Genomic DNA, 12,656 nt, shown 5'->3' on the forward strand with positions numbered 1-12,656 from the left:
AGGTAAAAAGAAAGAAAAATATACCTTTCCACCACACTGGCTGGCTTTATCTTGTCAATGATGATAACTTGTTTGCTCCTGTAGATTGTTGTCGTGAGGCTGATCCCTAGGTTGGCAGAGGGACCCTTCACTATCTCCACCAGCAGAGGGCCCGAGGCCTGCTGCACTGACTCTGAAACACACGCACACACACACAGATGTGTGTAACACAAGATTGCAAAACTATATTGTCACTTTGCAATGAACAGGGACAATGAAATCACACACACAGAAAACTGTGCCTGTGATGAAGAAAAAACTAAAGGAAAATGTATTAAAATAATAATAATTATGATGTTATATTTTAAAAACAAACAAAAGAAGTATATTGTTTCAGTGGCTGTATGTCACGCAGAAGCACAGAGTACCAGTAAATTATAATTATGAAGAATAATATATTGTAAATAATGTGAATATTGCACGGTGTATTAAAGAGGCAGATGAGCGTCTGTGTCTGTCATCAGAGAGGGAAATCAGGGTCATTTTACAGAAATAAAAAGGTATTTTCCAGATTTCAGTTCAAAAATATGCTTCAGTAACAAGTGTGAACCCTGTGACTGGTTCCGTTTTAGAGGTCAGAATCTTCCATTACAAAGAGACAATGTGTGTCACCTGTTTCCTTGGTGACCTGATCTACAGTAGTTTACACAGACCAGTGCAAAGTGTGAGATCAGGAGAATGACTCACCTCTTGACCAAATAAAGGTTATAATCAGGCTTTTAGAGTTTTATGAGTGACCTTCTGTGGCATATTTCACATATTAGGTGGAGATTTTAGATTGAATTCACACGTTTGTTTTTGTTTTTTTTGCCACATTTGCTTTTTCAGTGATTCACACATTTCATTTGGCAGTGATTTTATTTTCATTTTTTTACACCTGATGCCCTTCTTGACACAACCCTCCCATTTACCCAGGTTTACGACCAGCACTATAGGACAAGCTGTTGGGATTCAACCTGGCAACCCTCGAGTTCTACGCTTGTTGATTCTTTTTGGAAGAGAGCTCAGGACAGCATTGTAGGTGGCTGATAGTTGGTGTCTTCATCCACTTCCTCTGTTGAGTGATGGTTTCCCCAGTCTAAATCTCCTAGATGGATGTCTAAATACATCCCATTCATGAGGCTTCTGTCATTTTCCTCTGCAGAATTTGTCCACCAGGCGACTTTAAGATCCACAAAAAAACCCTACAGAAGCCTGAGTAGCTCAGACGGTAGAGCATCAGACTTTTAATCTGAGGGTCCAGGGTTCAAGTCCCTGTTCAGGCGATGTGGTGATCTTTAAGAATTTCTATTTCACAGGCCAAAAGACCATAATGGATTACAGACAGAGACACAATACTTGAAGTAATAAACTTGCTATGATTTAAATGGGGAGAACAATCCAATGAATGTCACCCATCCACTCTCTTACTCTCTTCCTCGGGCTTGAGCGACTCCCCCTGGTGGCGTCTCAGAAAGCCAAACAGCCACATTATTTCCCCTCAGAGCACCTCTGCACTAGCTCCTATGTCTCCACATATTCCCTGTGTGTGTGTGTGTGTGCTCACCCATGACAGAGACGTCATACTCAATCAGGAACAGAGCTTCCTGGCTGCTCTGCATCAGCATGGTCTGAGCGTCAGCGTGCTTCTCTCTGTTTAAAGGCATCCCGTCGATGCTCAATACTCGGTCCCCCGCCTTCAGAGTGCCCTCTCTGCAGACACAGACAGAAGAAAAAATAACACTCATGTGAGCAGTCACAGTAAATCATTAAACAGTTCCACACGAGTGCTCCCTCACAGGTGAGATAAACGAGATAAACGAGATAAAAGAGATAAATGGCCATGAAAGTCTTTGATGGTGAATTATTTCTGCTCCGGTGTTTGGCGGTTAAACTTTTCATGAGGACACGCAAACGCTGCCCTTAGCCTCAGGACAAGCAACGTCCTTTCTGCTTTGAAGATAATTGACTATATGCATGGTTCTCAAACTGGGGTATGTGTACCACCAGTGGTAAGTGTGATCAGAGTGGAGCTGAGGAATTTTATCGTAGTGTGTATGAAAGGAAACAAAGAACAAATACTAATAATAATAATGTAAGCATATGTGAGGAAGAGGATGAGAGAGAGGAACTGTGGCAGTGGGGCGTGGTTAGGGCGGCGGCTGCTGGAGGAGAGGGAGGAGTGGCTCAGCTGGACAGAATCAGGTAATCAGTCAGCTATATAAGCATGCTTGTAACCTGGTTCTGGTCTCTTGCAGTAGGCTGGACCAGAGTGGAGACAGGGCAGCAGGTACACGGTTAAGTGGACCCTCAGCCGGCGGCATGCTTTCATGTAGGCTTTTGTTTTGTTTGAGCCACATTTTCCCGGTGCCCTGAATAAACGGACAATTTTCTCACCTGAAAGCTGACTCTTCCTTCTGTCTGACCAAGCCATGAGCAGTGAAGCTCACAGGAACACTGTCTTACTGGGAAAAAATCTGCCTCGTGTGAAAAGGCCGTAGCTGACTTTGCTCAACCTATTTACACCACTGTGTGTTAGTGTTACTTCAAGACTTCAATCATTTCTCAGGTGGTACTTGATGGGAACTGGACGATATCACGCAGTCACATTGTCACATGTCATGTCTGAGCATATACACAAATGCAACACAATATTAACCATCGGAATTTTGTTGCAATTCTCAATTCTTGAGATGAAATTATACCTGAAAATAAAATATCATTTTTGGTAACAAAGTTCTTATAGTAAGGATAGAGATAAGGTCATTCATAAAACACATATCCTTTAATCCAGTGACTCCCAAAGACTGGGTCAAGACCCACAGATGGGTCACAGGAGATTTTTTTTGGGGGTCCCCAACCAAATTTGTTTAATTTTCCCAACCTTTTAGTCTGTGCCACACATGTACATATATGTCTTACTATTGTGGTGTGGACAACCTTATGTCCAGCATATATTGCTGCTGCTACTAGCATGTGGGGGCCACACGGTGGTGTAGTGGTTAGCACTCTCGCCTTGCAGTGAGAAGACCCGGGTTCGAGCCCCGGTTGGAACAAGGGCCTTTCTGCATGGAGTTTGCATGTTCTCCCCGTGTGTGCGTGGGTTCTCTCCGGGTTCTCCGGCTTCCTCCCACAGTCCAAAAACATGCAATGTGGGGATTAGGTAAATTGGACACTCTAAATTGACCATAGGAGTGAGTGTGAGAGTGAATGGTTGTTTGTCTGTCTCTGTATGTGGCCCTGCGATGGACTGGCGAACTGTCCAGGGTGTACCCCGCCTATCGCCCGATGTAGCTGAGATTGGCACAGCACCCCCCGCGACCCTCTGGTGGAGGATAAAGCGGTAGATGATGACTGACTGACTGACTAGCATGTGGGGCTAACAGTAGAGCTATCAGAGGTCATGTTATTAATGGTGCTTTTCTATGACACAGGTTTTTTTTTTGCTTTTCCATTACACATTTTACATGTATGGAGCTTTTTTTGGGAACCTGGCGAGGTTCCAAGTCAGTTGTGACGTCAGCAGACTGCCGGCCACGGATTGGTCAGAGAGGGTCGTCACTGGAAGAGTCATGAGCGCGACGTCCGACACAGGAATCAAACCAAACAATGCCGAATAATGCTGTACATCGGTTCAAAAAGACTGAAACGTGTGTTAATCTCCAACATTTAGCAAGGACATTTCTAAAATCCCAATATTTAACAGAGAAGTCTGGCATATTTTTAGCGACAGCATGAGCCTGCGCTCCGGTCATGCAGGAAACAAGTGACAACTGATTCTAATGATTCAGTAAACTAGTGTGTGTGTGTTTGTGTCGCACAGTGCTAGAACTATAACGGAAAAAGCGCCATTAGTGAGGTTGCTCCGAGTGCCTGGGTTGAAGGTTTGAGATCAGGAGGCGTTCCTGTCAAATGGAATGTACCAATAGTTCCTGTAATCTGCCTAACGGGCTTGGAAATGTGTTTATAGCCACCAGTAAACAGCTCAAAATGGCCCTAATCAACACCCACAACCAGGCCTAACAAAGACTGTGCTCAAAAAGCCTTTTGATATTATGAGGACTGGCTTGAATGTCCTAACACACACACACTGTCTCATTACCTGTCAGCAGGTCCACCAGGTCGCACATACGTAACCACCAGAGGACGAGACCGGCGCCAGTCTTCATGGAAGCCTCCTAAAGGAAAATCCAAAATAGATGAATATGAATATGAATATGTGAAAGTGAATGAGTGTTTTATCAAAAACAACAACAGCACATACCTCTCATGACAAACCCAAAGCTGTTTCCCTCCTTGTGTAAATACACCTCGATGGTTTTGGCTGTGACTCCTGCTGGGGGGGTCTGGACTGAGAGTAGAGACAAAAAACTGATCAGTGGAAGGGGAAACAAAGACATTATACTGAAATGATCTAAGTGTCTGATCTCTGAAAATGATTAAAGAGCAGTGCAGGTTCACCGTGCAGCACTGACTCTACTGCTGAAGACAATGCCTTGATCAGGGAAACCTGATAAGTAACAATTTGGTGATTTGCACGTTAAAAGATGTTGAAGTTAAAATGGAAATGGAGTCCACAATTAATGTGACAGGGACAGTGCACAGCAGGTCCGGCAGCTCTTTCTGCAACTTTTGAATATTATCCTCTTATTTGGCTGCAGGTCAAACAACAGAGTAATATTGAATGTGGTGGTGATATAACCATGTTCACAACATCTGGAGGGTGGCAGAGAGAACTCTCCCTGCTAATGCTGCTGCCTCTTTCATTTCGAAATAAATATTATCAGTGTCCTGATTCAAAGTGATGCTCAGCAGTCGGCTGTCTTTGCAATTTCAGCTCTCGTGTGCACTTTTCTTAACAATCTTCTCACATTTTCTTGATGGTGTTTCTCTACTTCGTGAGACTGTCAAGCAGAGCTGGAGACAGGATATCAGAATTGTAATGTTAACCGTGCACAACCACTTGTCCATTACACTGTCTTTCAGTGTAAAGACGGACGGGACTCTTCACAGGACTCTTGTCCCCGCACGCACGCCCCTGACTGAGATACTTTTAGAACATTACTACAGTACTTGTTGTTTACAGAGGTCGTGGTGTGAGAAAACACATCTTAGAACTGCTGTACAAATCTCTTGTTGTAGTAAAACATTTTAACTTTCCACTTTCCTGTCTAGTACGTTATGTTCTCCTCAGCTGCAAGAATAAAAACAAGCTTTCTAAAATGGTGTCAAATGCAACCACAATAATTGGCAAACCTAAAAAAAACCTTTTACCGAACAGGGGGAAAAGTGAGGAGTATCCTGGCAGATAGCTCCCGTCCACTCTACAGTCAGTTTGAGCCTTTGAGCGCTGGGAGGCGCTACAGAGTTCCCCTGGCAACTAAAAATGTATATTAAAAAAATCCTTCATTCCAAATGCAATAAGTATTCTTTACTCTACAAAGTGAGCACCACACTTTTAATCCAAAGCAGCAGTGAAGAGCAGGTTTTAATGTAATTTAACACTGTTTGTGTCACTTTTATTAGTTTGTTATAATTTTTTTTGTTGTCCTTATAGTCTCTTATTGTCTAGCGACTGTTTTTTATGACTATCTCTATTCAATGTTACCTGTGGACAATAGTTCTGTTCTATTCTATATATTTCTTTTTTTTTATCTTTGTGCATTTGAAAACACAGCACAATGACGTCACCCACCGAATGCAGGCAGCTCGTACTCCACCTCCAGCACAACCCGCTCCCCGATGTTCTTCAGAAGGCTGATGATCTCATCGTGGCGAAGCTTCGACAGGTTGATGCCGTTCACGGACTTGATGTAGTCTCCTACATTCAGCTGGTCGCTCCTGTGTGAAAGTGACATGTTGTTGGTCACGCAAGCATGTGCAAGTATAAAGTCATCGACAGTCGCAGCAGCAGCAGCAGCTCAGTGGTGTCTTCATTTCTGGAGGAGACCATCCAATATGGGATAATATACTTAAAATAAACCATTAACTGGGATGCTGCTGAAGGGAATGTAGGGTTTAGATGTTAATCATTGCTGACCGTTCTCATATTATGCCCATCAATTCATTTGCTTTGGAAAATGTAGCAGGCAGAAAAACACCAGACTTCATATCCCTTTACCTAAAGGCATATTCCTAAAGGACTATCCAAAGATGATCTACTTTACATTGTTGAATATCTGCATTTTATGGAACAGATGACCCAGTCCTTACACCTCCAGAGATAACACTGGGAGAGAAACACTGGAGAAATGTGTATTAATGTGTATACATCAGGGGTGTTAAACTTATTTTAATTCAGGGGCCATTATTACAGCGTCATTTAATCTCAAGTGGGCCGGACCAGTAAAATAATAGCATAATAACCTATAAACTAAACTAAAGAACTCAACATTGTTTCTCTTTTTTTACAAAATATATTATGAGCAACCTAAAATAAGTTCAATTTCAACAATATTACGCAAGTGTTACTATTTACACATGTGCATTACAACTTAGAGATCATGGTGGATCTACAAAGGCACAAAAAAAAACTAAAAAATATAGTATTTCAGTTCCAGAATTTCCACAAATTCATCATGTGGGCTGGATTGGACCCTCTGGTGAGCCGAATCTGGCCCTCGGACCGTACATTTGACACCCCTGGTATAGACCATCCAGTGACCTCTTTTTTTGTGCATTTTGCAATGTGTCTTTGTGTATTTCACTGTCCTTATGCCTTGAGAAATATTCAAAAAATAACAGGTTTTGAAGGGAGAAGTGAACCATTTATTGCAAAATGGAAAAATTATGCTGTTTGAAGGAGGGCTAAATTAATGATATCAGCCTTCATAATAAATAGATGTAAATAATAGTTAAAATTAAGACCCCAAAGATGGGTCACAGAACCCCATTTTATGAGTCCCCAAACAAATTTGAAAAGTGAATTTTCCAATTATTTTTGTGAAGAAAAGTATAAAAATAAAATGAAGATGAAATGATCAATTCACTGATTCAAAATGGTTGAATGCTCTTGTCACATTTGATGGTGTGATTTGGGTCACGACTGTTTGACATTTTTAAAAGTGGGTCCCAATGTTGACATTTTGGAAAACACTGCTCCAGGCCCAGAAAGAGTGACCAAGCAGCACATTCATTTTTGGCTCCAAAATGTCCCATAACAGGAAAATGTAGATCTGATCGTGATGAGATATATGGATAAATATGAACAGCTGATTTTTTTTTACTGAATGATCTTCTGATGTGAAAGAGGCAGAAATGTAAACCAATCAGTGATCAAGTGAAATGAAGCCATATGAAGACTGTTATAGCTGACTGTCCTCAGATATGACTGCACACGTGCTGCTCATTACAGAGCTATATGAAATAAATAGATGTTTGGCCCTGCTCGACCCTTTTCCCCTCTTGGCTACTGCCGATCAACAATGACAAGCGACAGACAGACACACGTCTTAATGGCAGCGCTAAGCCGCCTATCATCCGGTCCAGTCTCATCGCACAGTGTCCCTGCCCGTTTCTTTCCCGTCTTCCTGCCTGCATGTCACCAACTAAATTAGCTATCACTTGCACACAAGCATAAAGACAGCTGCGGGAAGACGAGCTGCTGGGAGGAATTAGCACTAGTGTCTGTCTTTACACTTCCGTGGACTTGACAAGCGATGGCATATTTGGTTAAGATATTTACATAGAGGCTGTGTCATTGCTACAAACTGTGTGTGTGTGTGTGTGTGTGTTCAATCAGACGCTGTTTAATCATCATGAAACATGAGTCTGTGACTCCATAATTCAGGAGGTTGGTGTTGGGGAAAATTAGCTTAATTAAGTTGACATTGGGGAAGATAAGAACATGAGAGACATCCTTATTAAAGAGCCGTATTGATTAATCTCACTCAGTAATCTAAAGTCAGGGAAAGCAACAGTGTGCGACACTTTTGACATATTCCCACAGCCTCCTGTTCGCACTATCACGTCAAAGTTCTGCACCCAAAACTGAAGAAATCATTGTCCGTGGTGGAAACAGGTATTTCGGCTGCACTTTCTTGTGCATGATCTTGTGACTAGCTCACTAACTTCTGGCTACCAGATCTACTTCTGTGGTTTATGTCTTTCTGGTTTGTCATGCAGACTCTCATCATGGGCACAAAAAGGGTGGTCACAGGTGTTTATCACTTAATGTGGACGACGTGTCATAGCAAGAGTAACTACAAGAGTTCATTTTAGAATTAGAAGTAATTTGCCTTTTTTGCCTTTTACTTTGGCTGTTTCTAAAACCTCTTCCTTTAACTGGATGTTTTTTTTCCCCTGTGTGTTCAGACTGAAGTACTACTTTCCTTAATGCAGTTTTAAGTATCTTTTTTAATGTTTGTATTGTTAAGCAATATATGTATGATAGGAGCTAGATCAATAAAATTATTAGTACCTTTGCACCAACTGGTACATGGTCTGTCTATTTTTTATGGTTTCATGATTTTCCTGCTTTTCAACTATACAGTTCCAGCACGACTCAGCAGGACTCCACTCCACTCGGTTTGGTATGAGTTTCCATTACCATGGTACCTCCTCAACATGGGCGGGGTCATCATAACACGGCTAGTACCAGGTACTTTTTTTAGTACCTGCTCTGGCAAGGTTCCAAGCGAGCTAAGGCGATACTATGCGTGGCGTCGTCAGACTGACGGCCACTGATTGGTCAGAGTGCCTTTACACTACACCAATCACATCAGAAGGTTTCCAACCTGCAAAGCTGATCATTGCGCCACCAACTGGCAACAGGAAGTACACCTTCAGTAACAAACATTGTTTAATTGACATGACGTTTTCAGGGTGTGGTGTAGTCTGACATAACTTTTTATTGGTGGCCTCTCTCTAGGGCCACACAATGGCCATTGGGAGTGCGAGGGCTGTTTGCAGCCTTAGCAGTATTTGACCAAATTTGATAAAAGGTTTTTCAGAAACAAATCACAGACACAAGCCTGAAACAGTGTTTAAAATAACATGTATGTTCCTTTAAGACCTCAAACATTCCCTGCTGTGGTATCATTCGTGAAGTGGAATCTGATCTAACATGAGGCTTACAGTCCTGCAAACACATGCGCATTTGCAGGAGCAGAATGACGAGTGTGGACGGCATATTTGGTGGTTGCCAGATTGAAATGACATCACAGAGCATATCTCACCTGGCAGCTAGCCCACCCGGCCGGAGGTTTGACACTCTGGGCTTGCCATCCTTATCAGAGCCTCCAGAGATGGTGAGGCCGAGGCTGCTGCCTTCCCTTTTCATCAGGTCCACTGTGGTCACTCCTCGGTACTCCTCTGCTGACAGATACAGGCAGAGGCACAGATCCACAGTCAGAATTAGCATCTGCTTGACAGAGTCACCCACACTGAGGGGCAACAAAACTCACTATCACACACAACCACACACTTTATTTTCTCACTTTCCTGTCTCTTCTTTGCTTCTGCAGATCTCCCAGTCTGAGAGAATCTGGGTGACAGCTTCAGAATGAGGTGTTTTATTAAAGCTGCTGTCACATCTTTTGGCTAACTTTGTGTTTGTTGCTGCTGCTAGCTTAGCATTAGCTTGCATTGGGGTTCCTAAGGCTTAAAGGCCTGGGCATACTGTACAAGAACAGAGAAATTAGTTTGTTTTCTCGAAATGGCAAGAACAAGAACAACGTTAGTTCTGGCCAGGACATTTCAAACTCCACGAGAAACTGAAGCGCAGAACTCCTGGGATGTCCTCATAAGGTCCTCACCCTGCAGCACACCTCACGCACGCTAAGCATTGTGGGAATTATAACATTTCAGTGTTGCCAACTCCTCAGTAAGGAAAGTAGCGATTGGCTATCTTAAAAGTCGTTAAATGACGTCATCACCTAATCTGCATAATTTGCCATGAATATGTAGGAGAGAGGAATAATGTCAAATTGAGTAAAATAACACCTTAAATGTGTTTAGAACTACAAATTAACTTACTGTTGTCTTCTGTTTTTTTAACAAGGATTGCTTGATTGTGTTTGTCTTCCTAAAAAACCCCGTTCTTTTTAATAAACAAGAAAAAAGGTGGTGGTGGTGGGGTGGAGCTTCAGTGGGATTTAAAATAGTTTTAAAATAATTAAAATAGTTCTACGTGCGCAGACAGACAATGATGCCATTTTTTCCCCCTCTTTTAGTTTCTTCACATTGCGCTTGATGCGCACAGGAGTGTGATGAGAGAGTTAATTATCTAATTCAGACTAAATCTGCCTCCTGTGAAAAGTCCCTAGCTGACTTTGCTCGGCCTATTTACACCGCTGTGTTTTAACGTTGGCGATAACGGTGTTACTTGGAGAGCCCAATAGATTCTCAGGTGGTGCTTGGTATGTAAAGTTTGAGAACCACTGCCCTAAAGGATCTATTATATTGAATTTAGTCAGTGTTATTTAAAGACCTTTCCGATCCATAGTTATTAAAGGGTTGGTCCAATATTGAATGTTGTATCTGCTGCACGGCTTTACATTTTGATGTTTTGCCAGGAGACAGGAAGCTGTAAATACACTAATTGAAAATGACAGCACGCCTACCAGAAAAAAAAAATGTGTGTGCGTGTGCCATGAGAGAACCCATTCTGTCTTGTGCTCTGGATTGTGCTGAGCTCTTGTATCGCTCAACGAGAAGTCCACCCAGTGTGGTTTAGTGCCACTGACAGGTACGCCACACAAGCACTTTTTTTTAACCCCACGTGAGCGTTCAAAATAATGTAACATCAAAAGGCACAAAGCAGCAGACACGTGACAGTGTGCGCTGACAAAAATCTTAGTCAAATGCAGCCCAGCTCGTCTTGTCGTCGAGGACACAGGTGAATAAGCAGCAGCAGAGTGAATGCGACAACCGAGAGAAAACAGAACAATGTGGAGACAGGATTGACTGTATCATACCTGAAAGGCTGTGCCTGCTGGACAAATGTGGTTGGTCAGTTCCTCCGGACTCCTTGCTCCCCTTGGAATATGGGCCTTCATCTGAGGAGACAGCAGCGAGGTTTATCAAGGTGCTGCCGGGGAATCGTGGAGTTACAGTGTATGGGACAACTCTCTCTGCAGGAGGCTGAATAAACTCCACCGTTATTGCACATCATGACAGCAGCCCACACTTCAATGCCTCAAACTGCACCCTGGGTAATATTGGGGGGAAACATCACTAAGCCAACAGCCACATGCATCCGTCAGGCAGCTGAAATAAATTAATCAGCCTGAACTCACCGACCTGGACGGTCATTCCACTACAATCCTATAAATGAGTCGATGATTTAAAACAGCTTCTGCAGCAAAGACCCTTGAAAACCATTAATTTAACACGGGAATTCATTTGTGGAAAGCACGATGATGTATGCGTCTACTAAAGCATGGACGTTTTCCTGAAGGAGCAGCATGCGGTTAATGGACTGTTCGGGGCACAGATAGAAAATTATCATTTTTATGTCATTTACAACAGCTGCTACAGAGAGCCGGGGAACGTTCAATCTGTCTTGCGGGGATTGAAATGTTGTTGTTTTTTTTTACCCACTGCGAGACACAGACCATTTCTGACACAGCCAGGCCTCAGATTAGCAGAGCCACTGAACGGCCATCTGAGGCTGAATGCAGCCATACGAGCACGTCAGCAGTCGCAGTGAGGAGGAAACTGACTTGGCACTTCTCTAATCCTGTCCACTGTGGATTTACCTTCTCAGCCGTCCAGCAGTGATTGAACATCATATTACAATCTTAAAGAAAAGCTGTGCCAAGTTGGCTTTTAAAAAAGTGTGGGCTGCGTGTAAGTGTCTGACACTAAAGGCTTAAATCACTTTCATGACTCATTACTTGAGCACTGACTACATTCAAACTTAAACATTGATAAGTACTGACTTCTTTGTTCGTTTTTTTTTTTGTAACAGGCCATATTAATCTGGCATGCAGTGTTCAAATATTGCTGTATTAAAGGTCTACTGTGTAAGAATTACTGACATCTAATCTACTCAGCTTGTCCTTTCCGAAGTGATGGGATGTCCGGCCCTTTACAAAGATTTGGCTGTTGTGGCTCAGCTCTTATGTTATGGCTCCCAAATGTCAGTCAGTCATCATCTACCGCTTTATCCTCCACTAGAGGGTCGCGGGGGGTGCTGTGCCAATTTCAGCTACATCAGGCGATAGGCGGGGTACACCCTGGACAGTTCGCCAGTCCATCGCAGGGCCACACACAGATAGAGACAAACAACCATTCACTCTCACACTCACTCCTATGGTCAATTTAGAGTGTCCAATTTACCTAATTCCCACATTGCATGTTTTTGGACTGTGGGAGGAAAACGGAGAACCCAAAGAGAACCCACGCACACACGGGGAGAACATGCAAACTCCATGCAGAAAGGCCCTTGTTCCAACCGGGGCTCGAACCCGGGTCTTCTCGCTGCAAGGCGAAAGTGCTAACCACTACACCACCGTGTGGCTTGGCTCCCAAATGGCTCTTCACAATAAAAAAAAATACAGTAACATTTTAATCAAACCTTTAAATGAACGACTGAACATTGAACCTGCATTTAACCTAGTTACCAACCAACCCAACCCTGCACTGCACTGAGCTTTGCAGTCTCCGATATCTTTGAAATGCAGCCAGATGCTGCT

General features: G+C 42.9%; 1 protein-coding gene and 1 non-coding gene across 6 annotated transcripts in view; one reads left to right on the forward strand and one right to left on the reverse strand.

Annotated features, from left to right (window-relative positions):
* The window catches only part of LOC131468983 (glutamate receptor-interacting protein 2-like), a 47,778-nt gene that overhangs the window by 24,317 nt on the left and 10,805 nt on the right, over positions 1-12,656 (reverse strand). For all 5 annotated transcript variants that reach the window (XM_058643738.1, XM_058643737.1, XM_058643736.1 and 2 more), the window contains exons 2-8: positions 10,935-11,015; positions 9,195-9,330; positions 5,714-5,859; positions 4,283-4,369; positions 4,121-4,196; positions 1,586-1,731; positions 25-172 (exon numbers count right to left, since the gene is read on the reverse strand). In XM_058643738.1, the coding sequence (XP_058499721.1) occupies positions 25-172; positions 1,586-1,731; positions 4,121-4,196; positions 4,283-4,369; positions 5,714-5,859; positions 9,195-9,330; positions 10,935-11,015 (820 nt within the window). The remainder of the gene's footprint in view (positions 1-24; positions 173-1,585; positions 1,732-4,120; positions 4,197-4,282; positions 4,370-5,713; positions 5,860-9,194; positions 9,331-10,934; positions 11,016-12,656) is intronic.
* trnak-uuu (transfer RNA lysine (anticodon UUU)) lies at positions 1,232-1,304 on the forward strand. Its single transcript has one exon. It is a non-coding gene; the product is annotated as a tRNA-Lys (tRNA).

Source organism: Solea solea, chromosome 11 (genome assembly GCF_958295425.1).
Source record: "Solea solea chromosome 11, fSolSol10.1, whole genome shotgun sequence".
NCBI classification, from domain to species: domain Eukaryota; kingdom Metazoa; phylum Chordata; class Actinopteri; order Pleuronectiformes; family Soleidae; genus Solea; species Solea solea.